This window comes from Lampris incognitus, chromosome 2, assembly GCF_029633865.1.
Source record: "Lampris incognitus isolate fLamInc1 chromosome 2, fLamInc1.hap2, whole genome shotgun sequence".
NCBI lineage: Eukaryota > Metazoa > Chordata > Actinopteri > Lampriformes > Lampridae > Lampris > Lampris incognitus.
Window position 1 is genome coordinate 108,908,630 of NC_079212.1, and position 19,689 is coordinate 108,928,318.

General features: G+C 45.4%; 1 protein-coding gene across 1 annotated transcript in view; it reads right to left on the minus strand.

Moving 5' to 3' along the window:
- LOC130106773 (E3 ubiquitin-protein ligase RNF123) overlaps positions 1-19,689 on the minus strand; it is a 349,957-nt gene that overhangs the window by 316,691 nt on the left and 13,577 nt on the right. Inside the window, exons 15-18 of the mRNA XM_056273023.1 lie at positions 17,950-18,025; positions 12,021-12,136; positions 11,337-11,436; positions 10,988-11,049 (exon numbers count right to left, since the gene is read on the minus strand). Coding sequence (XP_056128998.1) covers positions 10,988-11,049; positions 11,337-11,436; positions 12,021-12,136; positions 17,950-18,025 — 354 coding nt within the window. The remainder of the gene's footprint in view (positions 1-10,987; positions 11,050-11,336; positions 11,437-12,020; positions 12,137-17,949; positions 18,026-19,689) is intronic.

Sequence of the window (19,689 nt, forward strand, 5' to 3'; positions counted from 1 at the left end):
CAAAGGAGGCTGACCGATTCTTCGTCGCTACACAACGTTCCTCCCATGCCGGGGTGCTGGCTCCTACCTTCACTGGCCCCCCGCCGACATCGCGGGCGTGGCCCGACGGTGGCGCCACAGCATCAGACCGCTACAAGCCCTCTGGACTCTGTATGTACCACGCTCGATTTGGTGCGAAAGCTAAACGGTGCCGTTCCCCCTGCAACTACAGACCGACGGGAAACGAGAGGGCCAACACTCAGTAGTGGCCATGAGTGTTGGCGATACGAGCAGGCTACTCTTCATCCTCGACACCATCTCCGGTCGGCGATTTCTTTGTGACACGGGCGCACAGAGAAGCGTGCTCCCTGCTACTGACGTCGACATCATGGGCGGGGAGCGGGGTCCCCAGTTGGCGACGGCTGATGGCAGCCCTATCCACACCTACGGCGTGCGGTCTGTAGAACTGTGTTTTGGTGGACAACGTTTCACGTGGGAGTTCGTCATGGCCAATGTAACGCTTCCCCTCCTCGGAGCTGATTTTTTGTGCGCTTACGGTTTGCTAGTGGACATTCAGAACAGCCGTCTGGTCGATGCCTTAACCTTCTCCTCCTTCGCATGTACGCGGAGGGAAGCGGCCTATGCAGGTCTAGCCAACTCTCTCTCAGAGGCAGACAAGTTCACCCGCCTCCTCGCTGAGTTCCCTGACCTCACCCAGCCTACCTTCTCTGCACCCACCGCTAAGCATGGGGTGGAGCATCACATTGCTACGAAGGGGCCCCCGGTCTACGCCAGAGCCAGGCGTCTCGACCCCGCCAAACTCGCCATTGCCAAGTCTGAGTTCGAGCACCTGGAACGCATGGGGATCATCCGCCGCTCTGACAGCCCGTGGGCGTCCCCACTCCACATCGTCGCTAAGCCTGATGGAGGTTGGCGCCCATGCGGGGACTACCGCCGACTAAATGACGCCACCACGCCTGACCGCTATCCTGTCCCACATATCCAGGACTTTTCTGCAAACCTGTCTGGCAAATGCGTCTTCTCAAAAGTCGACCTGGTCCGTGGTTATCATCAAGTTCCCGTGCACCCCTCAGACATCCCCAAGACAGCGGTGACAACCCCATTCGGCCTATTTGAATTCCTACGAATGCCATTTGGACTCAAAAACGCGGCCCAGTCCTTTCAGCGGCTGATGGATTCAGTGCTCCGTGGCCTTCCTTTCATCTTCGTCTATTTGGACGACATACTCATCGCCAGCGCCTCCGAGGAAGAACACCTGTCCCATCTTCATGCCCTCTTCACACGCCTCAGCCAGCATGGGCTGATCGTCAACCCGGCGAAGTGCCGGTTCGGGCTGACAGCCATTGATTTCCTCGGGCACCGCATCACTGGGGACGGGGCAGTCCCCCTGCCCTCAAAGGTGGAAGCGGTGGCGGCCTTTCCGCGCCCCCAAACAGCTCGTGCGCTCAGGGAGTTCATCGGGATGGTGACATTCTACCACCGCTTCATTCCTCGAGCCGCCTTTATCATCCGGCCACTGTACGAGGCGCTGAAAGGCATGTCCCCCAACCAGGCGGTCGACTGGACAGCAGAGCGGGACCGTGCGTTCACCGAGACTAAAGCTGCGCTCTCCCAGGCTACCCTGCTAGCGCATCCTTCACCTACAGCGCCTATTTCCATAACCACGTATGCATCGGACTATGCTGTTGGTGCGGTTCACGAACAGTGGGTGGGGGGGGCTTGGCAGCCTTTGGCCTTTTTCAGTCGCCAGCTTACACCCCGAGAGCGCAAGTATAGTACTTTTGACAGGGAACTCCTCGGTCTCTGGCTCGCCGTCCGGCATTTCCGTTTCCTGCTAGAGGGCCGCGAGTTTACTGCGTACGTGGACCACAAGCCCCTCACGTTTGCCATGTCCAAGACGGCCGAGCCATGGTCCGCTCGCCAGCAGCGACAACTCTCCTACATTTCGGAATTCACTACCGACATCCAGCACGTCGCTGGTAAGTCTAACCAGGTAGCTGACTGCCTGTCTAGGGCAGTGATTGGAGCGGTCCACCTAGGCCTTGACTATGCACAGATGGCTGCTGACCAGGCCACGGACCCGAGCATCCTCCGTCTCCGGGCCTCCGACACGGGGCTCCGCCTGCAGGACGTTCCTTTCAGCGACACAGGTGTCACCCTCCTGTGTGACGTCTCCACAGGACAGCCCAGGCCCATCGTCCCGCACAGCTGGAGACGCCCCGTATTTGAAGCTGTGCACGGCCTCTCTCATCCAGGCGGTAAGCCATCCGTGCGCCTGACCTCTGCTAAGTTTGTGTGGGAGGGACTTAAGAGAGACGTGAAAGCGTGGGCCGACTCGTGTGTTGCCTGTCAGCGGGCTAAGATACACCGCCACATTAAGGCGCCCCTGGAACGCTTCGCAGTGCCGGAGAGACGATTTGACCATGTCCACGTCGACCTGGTTGGTCCCCTACCCCCCTCCCATGGGTTCACCTACCTCTTCACTGTGGTGGACAGGACTACGCGCTGGCCTGAAGCTGTTCCCCTGGCATCCACGACGTCTGCTGATGTGGCCCGGGCTTTTATTGGGTCGTGGGTCTCACGTTTCGGTACGCCTTCCGACCTTTCATCTGACCGTGGGCCACAGTTTACCTCAGAGCTATGGAATGCTGTGGGTGAGGCTCTGGGCGTCAAGCTTCATCGCACTACCGCCTACCACCCTCAGGCGAACGGCCTATGTGAGCGCTTCCACCGGTCCATGAAGGCTGCGCTTCGGGCTACTCTCAAGGACTGCAACTGGGTTGACAAGCTCCCATGGGTCATGCTGGGCCTGCGGACCGCCCCGAAGGAAGACCTACAAGCCTCCTCTGCGGAGCTGGTGTACGGCACGCCGCTGCGAGTCCCAGGCGATTTCATGCCCAATGCAACGCGTCCCTGGTCAGCTGTGGACCAACGAGCCTCCTTGCTGGACGGGGTCAGAGCTTTCACACCCGTCCCTACCGCCCAACACGGCGCTCCGGTGTCCCAGGTGCCCCCAGGTCTGCAGTCAGCGGACTACGTGTTCATCCGTCACGACGCACACCGCCCCCCTCTGCAACCCCCTTATGACGGCCCCTTCCGCGTCCTGGAACGGGGAACTAAGCACCTGGTGGTGGATTTTGGGGGCACGGCCGAGCATGTTTCAGTGGACCGAGTTAAACCCGCACACCTGGACTTGACGCAGCCGTTGGAATTAGCCCAACCTCCTCGTCGCGGTCGTCCCCCGGCTCCGCCTCCTCCCCCCGTGGAGGCCCGAGCTGCCTCTTCTGCTCCTCAGGCCGACCTCCACAGGCCCGCGTCAATGCCTCCCACAGACACTCCGGCCCCTGTTATCCGGAGCCGCCGCGGACGGCCTGTCGTCCACCCGCGCCTGCCTGACTTCGATTACTAGGGCGAATTCTGGGGGGGCTCATGTGGTGGACACGTATTGGGGACAGAATTCAACCCAGGAACTAAGGGTTAAGTCATGGTTGCCCTGGCAGGTTAACGCAGGGTTAAGTTATGGTTGTCCAGCCAGTTTTCTGGTTATTCTTGCCACCTCCGCTCAGTCGAGCTGTGGGTTTTGTTTGTCTCGCTGATTTACCGTGGATTAAAGAAAGTTGCCTACACGGCTAAAGTGTGAACCTACGGTCTTCTCCGTTACTTCGGCTCTACATATGTATGTATTAGTGGTGGGACTTGATTAAAGAAATTAATCGAATTAATTATAGGCTTTGTAATTAATTAATCGTAATTAATCGCATTTTAATCGCATATCGATATTTGACACCAGAAGCAACATTTTTCAATTCAAACAGGTCTTGGTAGATGACTAAATCAATGAATAGACACATACATAAGTTTAAACAACAAACACAGTACTTTTTGTAATCCCTGATCTTCTACCACTGAAAGTGGTCTACAGTCCACAGCAATCCATTTCGCCAGTGAGTTTGTTAATTTATCAGACGTGGACTTACTCATCTTGGCTTTGAAACCCGTCATCTGGTGGAGAGTCGGTTGGCGACTCTGCTTGGTTGTACTAGGAGCACTAGCGTTAGCATTAGCGTTAGCTCCGGTGTTCGTACTAGCTGCAACGTGTTTCGCATTTAGGTGGTACCGGAGGCTTGAATAACTGCGGTGGAATGCAAACCTTTGTTGCAGAGTCTGCACACAACAGTGCTCTTATCTAGGCTTGCATCCGACCGTTTTTTAAACGTAAATTTCCCATCCACAGAGCTAAGCAACGCGGTGTCGTCCTTGTCGTCCATCACATCTGTTGTTAGCATACTAACTTGTTAGCCTAACCTACGCCGCCTTCCGCTTGACTGACGTCACTCGGTGCATCGGTATAATCCGTATGCCAGAAACGAGTGCACTGAGAAGCGTTCCGTGTGGACTGGAGTGTAAAAATAAAATGCGATAAAATGCGTTAATTTTTTTTAACGCCGTTATTTTTCCTATAATTGATTATCGAATAACGCGTTAAAGTCCCAGCCCTAATATATATATATATATACACTACCGTTCAAAAGTTTGGGATCACCCAAACAATTTCGTGTTTTCCATGAAAAGTCACACTTATTTACCACCATATGTTGTGAAATGAATAGAAAATAGAGTCAAGACATTGACAAGGTTAGAAATAATGATTTGTATTTGAAATAAGATTTTTTTTACATCAAACTTTGCTTTCGTCAAAGAATCCTCCATTTGCAGCAATTACAGCATTGCAGACCTTTGGCATTCTAGCTGTTAATTTGTTGAGGTAATCTGGAGAAATTGCACCCCACGCTCCCAGAAGCAGCTCCCACAAGTTGGATTGGTTGGATGGGCACTTCTTTGAGCAGATTGAGTTTCTGGAGCATCACATTTGTGGGGTCAATTAAACGCTGAAAATGGCCAGAAAAAGAGAACTTTCATCTGAAACTCGACAGTCTATTCTTGTTCTTAGAAATGAAGGCTATTCCATGCGAGAAATTGCTAAGAAATTGAAGATTTCCTACACCGGTGTGTACTACTCCCTTCAGAGGACAGCACAAACAGGCTCTAACAGGTACTATTTAATGAAGATGCCAGTTGGGGACCTGTGAGGCGTCTGTTTCTCAAACTAGAGACTCTAATGTACTTATCTTCTTGCTCAGTTGTGCAACGCGGCCTCCCACTTCTTTTTCTACTCTGGTTAGAGCCTGTTTGTGCTGTCCTCTGAAGGGAGTAGTACACACCGGTGTAGGAAATCTTCAATTTCTTAGCAATTTCTCGCATGGAATAGCCTTCATTTCTAAGAACAAGAATAGACTGTCGAGTTTCAGATGAAAGTTCTCTTTTTCTGGCCATTTTGAGCGTTTAATTGACCCCACAAATGTGATGCTCCAGAAACTCAATCTGCTCAAAGAAGTGCCCATCCAACCAATCCAACTTGTGGGAGCTGCTTCTGGAAGCGTGGGGTGCAATTTCTCCAGATTACCTCAACAAATTAACAGCTAGAATGCCAAAGGTCTGCAATGCTGTAATTGCTGCAAATGGAGGATTCTTTGACGAAAGCAAAGTTTGATGTAAAAAAAATCTTATTTCAAATACAAATCATTATTTCTAACCTTGTCAATGTCTTGACTCTATTTTCTATTCATTTCACAACATATGGTGGTGAATAAGTGTGACTTTTCATGGAAAACACAAAATTGTTTGGGTGATCCCAAACTTTTGAACGGTAGTGTATATATATAGCGTTTTTTTCCAAAACCATCAATGGTGTTGTGAGTGCTCTCTCTCTCTCTCTCTTCTCTCTATACATATATATAGATATATATATATATATCTATATATACTAGAAGAACCCCGCTACAATGTAGCGTTTTGGTTATCCATCCGTCTAAATCTTTCTCCTCTTCATCCTGCCAGCTAACCGCCTTCCCCCTGCCCCTAAACCCCCCCATCACTCCAACTCCCTCCTCCCAAATGCTCAGAATCATCTGAAATGCCGAGAAAAGTGGTTTTTAGCCATTTTTAGAAAATGCATATTTTGCATAATTATGCATAATTACTATAATTATATTTTAATTTTCTGCTATTTTTCTGGTCCTCTCTGAACAATACCTACCACCTCCGAAAAAAATTAGGCTCATAAGTGCATTTTTGAAAAAATGCATATATTTTGCATAATGCCAAAACGTTTCTAAGTCCCAGAAATTTTTTTTATATAGGTGAAAAAATCAAAGATGCTCAGAATCATCTGAAATGCCGAGAAAAGTGGTTTTAGCCATTTTTAGAAAAAATCTTATTTTGCATATTTATGCATATTTATGCATAATTTAAATTTTCTGGGATTTTCCCTTACTCTCTGAGACAATACCTACCACCTCCAAAAATAATTAGGATCATAAGTGCTTTAGTTTTCGGTCCCGTATCTACACTAACTAACACACACACACACTAACGCCACACACACATTCCGAAAATATATGAGTAGATACATATATATTTTTTTTTTTTTGTGAGTGCTCTATATTTTATTTTTTTGCTTGTTTATTTTTTTGGTGAAAGACAACAACATTGACTAAGTGGAGAGCTGTAAAACTAACTGGAAATATGTTGCTCCTGACTAACTTGGTGTTAAAGCTAGGGTAGGCAGTTTTTTGTGGCGTCATTGGGACAAAATTTCCATAATAACCTTTCAGCATATTGTAATTCAAGTGGTCTGAGAGAAAACTAGTCTTATGTGCCTCATGTTGGCTCTGTATTCAGGATTTAGAAAATATAACCCGGGATGGAAGATTTTAACCAACCACGGATCATTTCAGAGTGTGGGCATTCTTATTAGCTGTTCTACAAATGCAGATGTGCGTGTATGCGATCAATTTGCATCCACCCTGCTCGGCCAGTCACTTACGGTTGTAACCCTATCTCTAAAAATCAACAAGGCTGCTTCACATGAGCAATATTAGCATAACCAGGAGATTGATGAAAAAAAACCCTTTTTTTTACATTGACAGATTATCAGACGGTCACGAAAGCCAAAACTCAGGTGTGGGAGGAGTTTGGCAAGGCTATGCAGGAGGACTTTCGGTTGGCCTCAAGGAAACTCTGGCAAGCTATCTGACAACTCAGGAAGGGGAAGCAGGGCTTGACTCAGGCTGTGTTCAGCCGGGGAGGGGAACTGTTGACCCGGACTGGGAATGTTGTCGAGCAGTGGAAAGAACACTCTGAGGAGTTCCTGAACCCGACTAACACATCCTCAGTGGAGGAGGTAGAGCCTGAAGACTCAAGGGAAGTCCCACCCATATCCCTGGCAGAAGTCTCTGAGGTAGTTAAAAAGCTCCTCAGCAGCAAGGCACCGGGTGTGGATGAGATTCGCCTTGAGATGCTGAAGGCTCTGGACATTGTTGGGCTGTCTTGGTTGACACACCTCTTCAGTGTCGCGTGGAGGTCGGGGACAGTACGTGTGGAGTGGCAGGCTGGGGTGGTGGTTCCCATATTCAAAAAAGGGGACCAGACGGTGTGCTCCAATTATCAGGGCATCACATTGCTCAGCCTCCCTGGGAAAGTCTACTCTAGGGTGCTCGAAAGGAGGCTCCGACTGATCATCGAACCTCAGATCCAGAAGGAACAATGCGGATTCCATCCTGGCTGTAGAACAATGGACCAACTCTTTACCCTTGTGGAAGTGCTGAGGGGAGCATGGGAGCTTGACTAGCCAGTCTACATGTGTTTTGTGGACTTGGAGAAGGCTTACAACCGTGTACCTCGGAGCACTCTGTGGGGGGTACTGTATGGGGTATCGGGGCAGTTGCTACAAGCCATCCAGTCCTTGTATAACCAAAGTGAGAGCTGTGTCTGCATTCTTGGCACAAAGTCAAACACGTTCTCGGTGGGTGTCGGACTCCGCCAAGGTTGTCCCTTGTCTCTGATTCTGTTTGTGATATTCATGGACAGGATCTCAAGGTGCAACCAAGGTGAGGAGTGTGTCTGTTTTGGGAACCTCAGAATTGCAGCTCTGCTCTTCACAGATGATGTGGTTTTGTTGGCTTCATCAGAATGCGACCTCCGGCACGCACTGGGGCGGTTTGCAGCTGAGTGTGAAATGGCCAGGATGACAGTCAGCACCTCCGAGTCTGAGGCCATGGTTCTCTACCAGAAAATGATGGATTGCTCCCTCTGGGTTGGGGATAAGTTGCTGCCCCAAGTGAAGGAGCTCAAGTATCTCGGGGTACTGTTCACGAGTGAGGGTAAGATGGAGCAGGAGATTCACAGACGGATTGGTGCAGCATCAACAGTAATGCGGACGTTGTACCGGACCGTTGTGGCGAAGAAGGAGCTGAGCCGGAAGGCAAAGCTCTCAATTTACCAATCAGTCTTCATTCAAACCCTCACCTATGGTCATGAGCTTTGGGTAGTGACCGAAAGGGTGAGATCAAGGATACAAGCGGCTGAAATTAGTTTCCCCCGTAGGGTGTCTGGGCTCAGCCTTAGAGATAGGGTGAGGAGCTTGGACATCCGGAGGGAGCTTGGAGTAGAGCCGCTGCTCCTTCGCATCGAAAGGAGCCCGTTGAGATGGTTTGGGCATCTGATTAGGATGCCTGAACCGACTGGGAGGAGACCCCGGGGTAGACCGAGAACTTGCTGGAGGGACTACATGTCCAATCAGGCATCTGGCATGGGAACGCCTTGGGATCCCCCAGGAGGAGCTGGAGAGCGTTGCTGGGGAGAAGGATGTCTGGAGTGCCCTACTTAGCTTGCTGCCACCATGACCCGACCCCGGAAAAGTGGCTGAAGATGAGATGAGATGATAGATTATCAACTGCGAAACAAGTTTCACGGGTCTCGCTTTGAAATTTCCTGGTTGTACATGAGTGTAAGGGAGTGAAGAGTGATGCGGAGGTCATTTGGTGGGAGGGACTTAGCGGAGTGATAGGAGGCAGCAGAGAGTGAGGTGGAAGGATTTGCGTTGGAATGTTCAAGTTGCCTACTGCAGCTTTAATGTGTCTGGTAATATACAGCCTGTCTAGCCTGGCAGCACTGACCCTGTTCCCTGAAACCTTTACCCACATGTACTGTCTGGTGTTTAAATTGTTTATTCTCCAAGCATCAATTAAATCAAATTGTGACAGTAACTGTAAGCGTGGGCCCTTTTATGACTCAAACATAACAGAAACATTGTTCCTCAAAGCTCACACTCCCTCAGATTATCGCAAGCCCTCCCTTCTCCCCATCTCAACACCAACTCACAAAGTAAAGCAAAGCAAAACAAAACAAAACAAAACGGAATTGCAGAGAATTCACTAACAGCTTCTACTAACAAATTCAACATTACAGATTCTACTTTTAAGTAGCTCGCTCCTTCTGTCTGGAAAGATTGGTAATATCATATATAAAATGTAAAATTCCTGCTACCCCTGACCTATTACAGTTCGCCTACTGTTCCAATAGATCTGTAGATGACGCTATCTCACTTGCTCTGCATACTGCTTTAGTCCACCTTGAAAAGAAACTTAGCGATGTCAGAATGTTGTTTATTGATTACAACTCGGCTTTTAATACAACTGTACCATCCAAGCTGGTGTTGAAACTCAGAGGTCCTGGTTTGGGCAACTCTATGTGTAAATGGCTATTTGATTTCCTGACAGGCAGCTCCCAGACTGTGAGAATAGGTAAAACATACTCATCCACATAAGTTCTTAGGACCGGCGCACCTCAGAGCTGCTACCTCAGTTCCCTATCATACAATCTGTTTACACACCACTGTGTTGCCAAATATTACAACAACAGCATCACTAAATTCACAGATGACACCACAGCAACTGGACTAATAAGCAACAGTGATGAGATGGCCTACAGGAGGGAAGTGGAAGATTCAACCATATGATGCCATGAAAACAACCTCTCTAAACATCAATAAGGCAAAAGAAATCATTGTTGACTTGAGAAAGATCAGAGAAAATCATATTCTTGTTTCCAACAATGGGTCATCTGTTGTAATTGTGGACAGTTTTAAATTTCTCATTTTACATATCACAGACAACCTCACATGGACTCTCAACACCAATTGCATCCTCAAGAAGGCACAGCAGAGACTGTATTTTCTGAGGCGTCTCGAGAGTTTTGTACCAAAACTCTAATGAACTTTTATCACAGTACCATGGAGAGTGTCTTGACAGGCTGTATCACAGTGTGGTTTTGCAACCTGACTGCTCAGGACTGCAGACTGCTTCAGAGGACTGTAAAGACAGCAGCAAAATTCATTGGCACGGAATTACCACCTCACAATATTTACACCACTCACTGCAAAAGGAAAGCCCAAAACATCATTAAGGACACCAGCCACCCTGCTCATATTCTGTTCACGCTCTTTCCATCTAAAAAACGCTACCGGAGCAAGCAATCACATACCACCCATCTCAGTAATAGCTTATTTCCACAGGAAGTCAGGTTGCTGAACAGCTGACACACCCGTATGCACCTTACATTGTTGTGTTATTGTGCACCGTATATTGTGTATATAATGTATGAATTCACTGTGTACATAGTCTGTTTTTGTTTTGTTTTTTGTTTTTTTTTTGGGGGGGGGTGGCATATCTTTTTGTTCTTTGTCATTGCGTCCCTTGTGTTAAGGGAGAGAGAGCCAGAGCACAAGAATTTCACTGTACTCCCAGTACATATGACAATAATGTTGAACTTGATCTTGTTTGAGGAGTCTAAATGCTGCAAACGTACAGCTCAGTGAGCACATGACTTCCATTTAGAAATGTAAAGCAGGGCAATGCTAGCTTAAGGGGCAAATGCAAACAAAGCAAAATTTCCTCAGATAAATGGTTAAATAAATAAAAACAATGTCTGTGCTGACTTCTGCTTTGTGAACTTTGCTTTTTTGACTTTCTTTCTTTCTACATTATAATAGACAGGCACTCTGACAAATCAGATTCATTGTGTCATTGGACTTTCTTACTTAAGACTTTAGTGTTGTTGAAAGTTATACTTGATTATCTATACACACCGTCCCCTTGTCCTTGTTGTTAAGCAGCAATCTCAGGATCTGTACCTGCAGCTCCTCCACCACTGACAGAAGAGGAGAGGAGGGGGAAGGAGAGAGGAGACAAAAGAAAAGACGAGTTGAATAGAGAATATCAATTCAAAACTTTTCAGTTGTTGCTTTACTTCTGGTATTTGTTCTTCTCGAATGCATCCAAAAATCAATATTTAAGGGGGAGTTTTTGCAAAAGAAAATGTGTTCATATAGCTCTTCCCTGACCAAGAAAGTAAATACTGATAAAAAGATTGAATAAGCTGGCGACTGACTAAGTATCAATGCTTATACAGTTAACAGATCAAAGACATCCAGTTACCTTCAATTCTCTTCTTGAGCCTCTGACAGCCTCTCTCATAGGCCCGGCGCCTTAGCCGCTCATCTGCGGTCTCATCTTTGGGTTCCCGCTCATTCTTCCCCTGAAGGGCAGACAACACAGTGTAATCCATCAGTAACTCAGCCATCTGAGCCAGTCCGTTATATGCACAAGAACCTAGAACAATTGACAGGTAGTAAGCCAGTTAACACACATCCTTTCACTTCAAGAGATTACTAGGCAAAGTGGTATGTCTATCATTTAATCAATATTTATTTAATCAGGCAGTCTGATGCTGCAGACAGTTATAGCTGTCAGTCACTTTAACAGCCAGTTTAACAGTCATCTTGTCATTAGGTTAGTGGAGTTCTGACTGTCCAATCTGCCGTTTGCACAAGTTTACCGTTTACAGTAACATTGTATATGTCACCTACTGTACACATTCTCTACTGTAGCACACTGTCCAACAAAGTACATCCAAAGTCTGCACTGACTGTTTTCGCACATGCATCCTGTCCTTGCATTTTGATTTCTCCAAGTACTTTTATAAGTATTTTTATTTCCCACTTGTGTGTTGAGCAAGTAAAACAAGCATTTTATTATGAGAAAAAATGTAAACTTATTTTACATATAAGACAAATAAATTTCAAACTTGAAACTACGTAGCCACTCTGTCAGCCTGTTTACCTCCTTGTCAAAGCGCGTAGGCCACCAGGTGGTAGGGATGAGCTCCTCCAACCCTGCTTCCTTCACTCTTAGAGGGGTTTTAATGTAGAAGAACACTACCGAACGGAGCACGTCGAATGTAATTTCATGTTAAAGACTTTAAAGGCAAACGAGCTTTCTTTACTGAAAAAAAATGCTACCTCGGCTGGATCAGAAAAGCAATAAAGCATATTTTTCAAAAGTGCATAATAATAATAATAATAATAATATTAAAAATTCACAACAATATTGAGATTGAACGAATGTGGGGAATGAAAACCACAACAATATCGAGATAGAAAGAATGCGGGGAATGAAAACCACAACAATACCAGTAGTGATAGGAGCCCTGGGACTTGTAAAAAAAAACGGATGGAGAAATACACTCAACGGATCCTGGGAAACATCAGAATACAAGAACTACAGAAGATCGCACTACTTGAAACATCTCATATCCTAAGAATGGCACTATCCATCAAATAGACTTCTACCTCATTCTAACCCTAGGCCCAAGGAATGGGCCCGGTTATTATGTTGTATTATGGCATGAAGTTAAAGGAAATTTGTATTATAATAATAATAATAAATTTTATTTGTACAGCATTTTTCAAGGTACAAAAATATGCTTTACATAAGATAAAATAAACAAAAGCAACAAACCAAAAACATGTAACACACATTAATCATACATTAAAAGCAATACTGAAAAGGTGTTTTCATTAACGATCTGAACATGGACAGATCGGTGCAGTCTCTGACGTGTTTGGGGAGGGAGTTCCAGAGGGAGGGGGCAGCTATGGAGAAGGCTCTGTCGCCCCAGGTCCGGTGCTTGGTCCTGTGTGGTGGAGACAGGAGCTTAACATCAGAAGAGCGAAGGCTGAGGGAAGAAGTATGTGGAGCAGGTCGGTGAGGAAGGAGGGGACCTGGTTATGGAGGGCTTTGTGAGTGAGGAGAAGGACTTTGTATTGGATCCATTGTGGGAAAGGGAGCCAGTGGAGGTTCTGGAGGACAGGGGCCATGTGGTTACGGGAACGGGAGTGGGGGAGCTGGCAAGCAGCAACGTTCTGGATATAATGGAGTTTGTTTAGGAATTTGGATAATGAGCTGTAAAGAATGCTACTGCAGTAGTCAATTCTGGATGTGATGAAAGCATGGCTCAAAGTTTCGGCAGCAGAAAAACAGAGTGATGGGTGGCAATGAGCTATGTTTTTTAGGTGCAAAAAGAAAGTTCCAGTGATTTGATTGGTGTTCAAAGGAGAGGCTGCTGTCAAAAATGATTCAGAGGTAGTGGATGGGTGGGGAGGGAGACAGAGTGGAGTTATCGATGGTAAGGCAGAAGTTGTGAGTGGTTTGGTTAAAGGATTTGAGACCAATGATGACCATGTCACATTTATCCCAATTTAGCTTGAGGAAGTAGGCTTGCATCCACCATTAAATTTCAGTAAGGCAGTTGGTCAGAATGGAGTAAGTTGTGCTGGTGATGGATTTAGTGGTGATGGAGAGCTGGACATCATTGGTGTAACAGTGGAAGTTGAGACCATGATGACACATATGTTGTTACCAAGGGGGAGTATGTAAAGGATGAACAGGAGAGAGCTTAGCATCGAACCCTGGGGGATGCCTTGGGACAGAGGAGCGGTGAAGGAGTTGCAGTTGTTGATGCTGATTAACTGTTGTCTGTTAGTGAGATATAATTTTGGCTGGGAGAGGGCAGTACCAGTGATGTTGAAGGAAGATTCAAGGCAGGAGAAAAGAAAGGTCTGGTCGATGGTGTCGAAAGCTGCAGTGACTTCGAGGAGAATGCTGAGGTGGCCAGAGTCTGAGGGGAGGAGGAGGTCACTGGTGACTTTAAAGATGGCTGTTTCTGTGCTGTGCTGTGAGTGGAAACCAGATTGAAATGATTTGAACAGTTGATTGAAGATGAGCTTTGAGTTGGGAGGCAACAAGTACCAGTATTTTTTAACAGAAATGGGAGATTGGAGATGGGCCGGAAGTTGTTTATGACATCAGGGTTGTGTCCAGTTTTTTTTTTTTTTTTTTTTTTTTTTTTTTAGGATGTAGGTGACAGCAGTGACTTAAATTGTATGGGGAACTGAACCAGAGCTGAAGGAGTTAATGATTTCTGTGATGAGTGAGGCAATAGCTAGGAGACAGTCCTTAACAAGATTGGATGGGATGGGATCCAGAAGACAAGTGGAGCTTCTCATTACCATCATAAGGTTGGACAGCTCCATTTGGGACACAGGGTAGAACTTTGACAGGGGCTGACTTGTAAAGGTGGGGGGGGGGGGTCAGAGAGGGTGGGGGATGTGGCCAGGTTGCTGTAGATGGCATCAATTTTAGTTTGGAAAAATTAAAGGAAAGGGTTGCACTTGTTAACTGTAAAGGAACTGGAGCTATTGTCACTGGGTTTGAGAAGTTCATTTATCTTGGAAAAAAGAGCCTTGGGGTTGGTGGAGCCAGAGTGTATGAGAGTGTGAGTAGTAGATGGATCGGGCTGTGATGAGAGAATCTTTGTATTGTTGAAGGTAGTCTGAGTAGGCTTGGAGATGCACTGTTAAACCAGTTTTCTTGAAGAGTCTTTCGAGCTGGTACTTAGGGGATTTCACTTGATGGAGTTCAGGAGTATATCAGGAAGCTGAGTGTGCGAATGAAACGGTTTTGGTTTTAATGGGGGCCAGCTGATCAAGACAGGAGAAGAGTGAGTCATTATAATACTTTTCAAGATCGGAGGGATTATCAGACAGTGGGGGAGGGGAGGCAGACATTTTACTGGCAAGAGAGGCAGTAAGCTGAGGAGGAAATAGACTTGAGATTTTTGAAGGATATTATGCACTTGACTTTTGGGATGGGGATAGGGATGTCAGTGTCCATGGTGATTGCCAGGTGGTCAGAGATATTGAGGTTGAGGCTGGAGAGTCGATGTATTGTGAGACCAGTGGAGCAGACCAAATCCAAGATGTGGCCACGGCTGTGAGTGGGGAAGTTATGTTGTGTGAAGTTGAAGAATTGTAGCAGTTCCAGGAATACTATGGCAGATTTACAGTCAGTGTCATCACTGCAGATATTAAAATCACCCAGGAGGAGAATGGAAGGTGAGATGGCACATAGCTTCGTCAGAAAATCAGAGAAGTCAGAGAGAAAGGAGGGGTTTGGCTTGGAGGGGGGTAGATAATGGCATTGACCAAGTGAGTGGGACCAGAGAGTTCGAAGGCAAAGTGTTCGAAAGAATGAGCAGCAGGAATGGAAATGGTTGTTTTAATGTCCTTCCTGTAAACGGCAACAACACTACCTCCCCGCCTATCAAGACAAGGTTTATCAATGTATGTGAATCCTGTGGGTGTGGTCTGGTTTAGTGAGAACTAGTCCAAGGGTTTATGCCAGGTTTCAGTGAGGCAGAGGAAATCGTTATCAATTCATTCAGAATGAGGTTTTTGCTTTGAGTGAACGAGTTTTGAAAAAAAAAAAGTTTCAGATGACATTGCTTTGTGATCGGTTGTGAGGACTGAGGAAGGGGACGGAGATTGGACAGATTCACGTGTCATTTTTTTGTGGTGACAGAGAGGGTAACGATGTCTGTTGGTGATATGGTCAGGAATGGTAATAGGTCGAACAGCAGTGTGATCATACTACAAGGGGAAGCCGGTGTGAGCAAAGGATGTGAAAGTCATTGTTGTGGGAAAAGGGGAAGGAGAGGGTTCAGGAAGCCACGTGTGTGATGTAAATAGTCAATCACGTGTGGAGGACAGAACAGCATGCTGAAAATTAGCAGCAGGCATGCAACTACCTAGCATGTTCAGGTGAAGACCCTCTCTTCTATACAGACAGGAGCGCTCCCAGAACAAGTCAAAGTTGAATAAAAATTGTTGTGTGCTATACTCATGGACTGGGGCAAGGAATGAAGGCTGAGAATTCTGCTACAATGCCCCACACTGTGACCAAGTGTGGGAATTGGGCCAGAATTAACAGCAGTTTTTCAATAACTGTTGAGGAGATTAAAAAACAGATAAAATCACTTTTTGTCTGCTCAGACTGCCGACGGTCAGTGTCATTTGATCTGATGTGGACTATTACTCTCACAACTGTTGGAAATGAATCCAGGAGTCCTGGGAGTTTCTGCAGGATGTCAGGAATAGTGGCCCCAGTAAAGCAGCACGTGACCGCATTTACGAAACGGATTTTTCAAACCATGGAGTCCCCAATGCCCAAGGTAGTGGGGGGGGGGGCAGTTTAACATTGCTATCAGGGACAGTCTTGGGAGGGGATGAATATTGTTGGCCTGAGAAAATGGCATTGGAATGACAAACCTGCCCAAACGCCGGGGAGGACGGTGCAAGGGGACCTGTGCAGAAGGACCCAAAGTGGCAGTGGTAGCGGGAGGTGGGTCAGCCAACCCAGTAACAGGAACAGCCGTTGCAGCAGGAGTAGTCCCAGCTGGAACAGGGACCAGTTCCACGTGGGAAGGAGCAACATCAGCCACGGGGGCATCAACAGGGTGAACCATGGCATCAGCCATGGTAGCATGGTAAAATGACGTGAGAGGTTTATGCGTGGAGACAAGGCAGCTCGGGTCCTTCCATCTTGCCACGTCTGACTACAACCTCCGACCAGGAAGCATGTGAGCTGAAAGTGGATAAGGAGGAAGGTCAGCTATGAGATGATGGGTCCCAGAGGATGATATTGGAGATGGCTGAGTTCATAACTGAGATCATTTTGGACTATGAGCCTGTGGTGTCAATAAAATCGGATAAAAGTGAGTCCTTTGTTCGCAATTTATCTGGGAGCCATTGAATATCATCCTTGAGGTTAGTAATGTCATTTGTTTCTTTTAGGCAGTCCTCACAAGGCACAGTAATATTAAATCGACTGATAGAGGTTCACAGAAAAGAAAGTTAGCTCCATTAGCCATTAGCTCCATCAGCTGAGGGTTGAGTCCACATGGTTCTCACCAGGAGTGCATGTAATCAGTGCAACAACTGATGATAGGGTAAAAAATCCATAAAATAGGCAAACCATAAACTCAATTAAAATAATCCAAAGGTCTCAAGGAGTCTATGAAAGTTATTAAAAGTTGAAAAGTATGCAGAGCCACAAACAAACAAAAAACTGCGGCTGGCAACCGGAACCAGAAATCAGTGATGGCACAAAGTAACCCACTTGACTTACCTAATAACCATGTGGTTCTTATGCTGTCCTCCAACTACTCACTACTCATAACCAAAATTTATATCTTAGTTCTCAAACTTTCAGCTTGTTTCTAATTTTATTCAAATTAAAAGATATCTTTAAAGCTCATATCACTAAATTTTTTCCCTTAAGAAATTATTTTATCCACCTGAACAATGAAGTCAGGTTAGATAATTCTGTCATCTTTACTTACACCACTGTTGAAATTTTTGACCAGGTAGTAAACACACTCGTGCAGCAGCAAAAATGTATGTATTGAAACAACTAAAGCAGGAAAAAAGACATGTTCCCCATGCGATGATGATTCCGTTGGACATACAATCAATATTACTATAGAACATTGTTGAGATATAGTTTGATGTAGACTGTAATACATCAGACTGCCTGCCTGCATTAGCTTTGGTCCAAGGATCCCATTTTTAGAAGGGTGGGAAATATTTACTGCTGAGCTGATGGCACACGAGCAGCAATGGCTATTATATCCTGTTTTGTCCAGGTTTGCAACAGGACTATTTCTCACTGCTTCTGACATCACTATATCAGAACTTTGTTCTAATACTGATTGCTTGTCCAAAGAATCACCACATGATCATTACATTTCATAGTGATGAAATAATTTATTAATGGAGAACAATAGTGGATTGTAGCTTTAACAGAAGATATTGGCAAGAGTAGGCTATAACAATAACAGCTGTGTGAATTCTGTAGTGGTATAAGGAAGGATATAGGACATTGCTGAGTAGGTATTTCCTGGACTTTTCATGGCGCAGGATGGCTGTCGTGAGCCGCAGATAGTGGATCTGTGATAGACAGGAATAGGAATCAGGATTCAAGTCAGCTCACGTCAACTGCCTTGATGCATGTAAAACACATACAGTTGTGGGAAGGTCAGTCCTGTTTCAATTCAACAAATTCAATAGGTTTAAAATGAAATGGAAAAAGTATTTCTTTCTTCAAAAGGCTCAGCTAAAAAAAAAATAGCAACAAAGAATCAATGATTTATTGTTAAACTAGTTAAGCTGTTGAACGGATTCACTTGACCCCCACCCCTGACATATACTATATGTAGCATGTAATTTATAACATGAAACTGTTTGCTTAAAAGTTAATTGAGCCAAAAAGAATTTCACAAGAAAAAGAAAGCATGTCAAAATGTTGATGTGTGTGTGCTAGTGGTTGGTTTGCAGCAGGTCCCTTTTTTCCCTTAAAGGTGCAATGTGTAACTGTACCTTAATGTTGACCTCATTTTTTCAGTGATGTGAATAACAACTATAAATCAAAATTGGCACATGGCTTGACGCCTCCTTAAGACAGCCTTTGAAAAACAGCAAAATCCCTCAGCTGACATTGCTCCTGCATTTTTTAATGTAGACATCTGGAATGTGTGGGGGGCATGACTCATTTACTTTGTTTATATTATGATTCAGAAAAGCAGAAATATTGTACATTGTGTCTTTAACTAATATCGATTCTCTATTTGCATTATTTAGAATTTTAATCAAATATAAGTGTGACTGATGACCAAGGCAACAATTATAATCAAACATATCTGTATAAAGCAAGACATATATGTGAGCTGGTGAGATGCTAATTGTTAAATGGTAAAAACCAATGGCGTTAAATAGGAAAGTAGTAGTAGTAGTAGTAGGAGTAAAACCTGAATCAATTACTTAAAGATTCTCATCATCTTCTTTTCAATGGCATGAGAATGTCAGAAGATCAACCTTCTTTTTTCCTCTTGAAAATATAATTTGTCAATACGAAGAATTTTTAACAATATTTTGGGCTGTTATGAGCCAAATGTTTTAACTTCATAATACCAAAACTTTGATGAGGGGGATTTTTTTTTTTTCCCCCAAAGTGCTAAGTCATGAATTCCACATAGGTCAGGGTTTTTTTGGGAGAGGGGGTTGCTCTCTGGGGATATATATGTGATATTTCTGAATAATGCCCACCAAGTACATTTAGCTGACCTTCTTCTAATCATAGCCCTTTGCAAAGCAAAGGGCTATGATTAGAAGAAGGTCACTGGTCACTGAGGTCTTCCATGATCCCTTGTCCCCAAAGCCAACATGGGTCCAGTTTCCCACATGGAGCTCCAAAGTGCTACCATCAGGGTGTGTTTTGAAAAGAGAGAAAGGCGAATTGGATTTGCTATATGTACATATAGCAAATCCAGTTCGTGAGATTAAATTAAATTTTCTGAAAACCTATTACATTGAAAAAACATCATTCTCCTTGTGTCAATATTTAAACATTGGCCATTTACATAAACTAGCCGATAATATATGATTTTAACCTTGTATCTCAGAACTGACTATATCAGGGTTCCCTCTCTTTTTAGGGAATCAATTTCCAGGACTTTTTCTCGGAGCTTTGCTTGAATATACACGACAGTGTACAGTCTCTATATGGACTGTGTAACTTTTAACTTCAAGAACTGTTTCTCAATCTTAGTTACAAC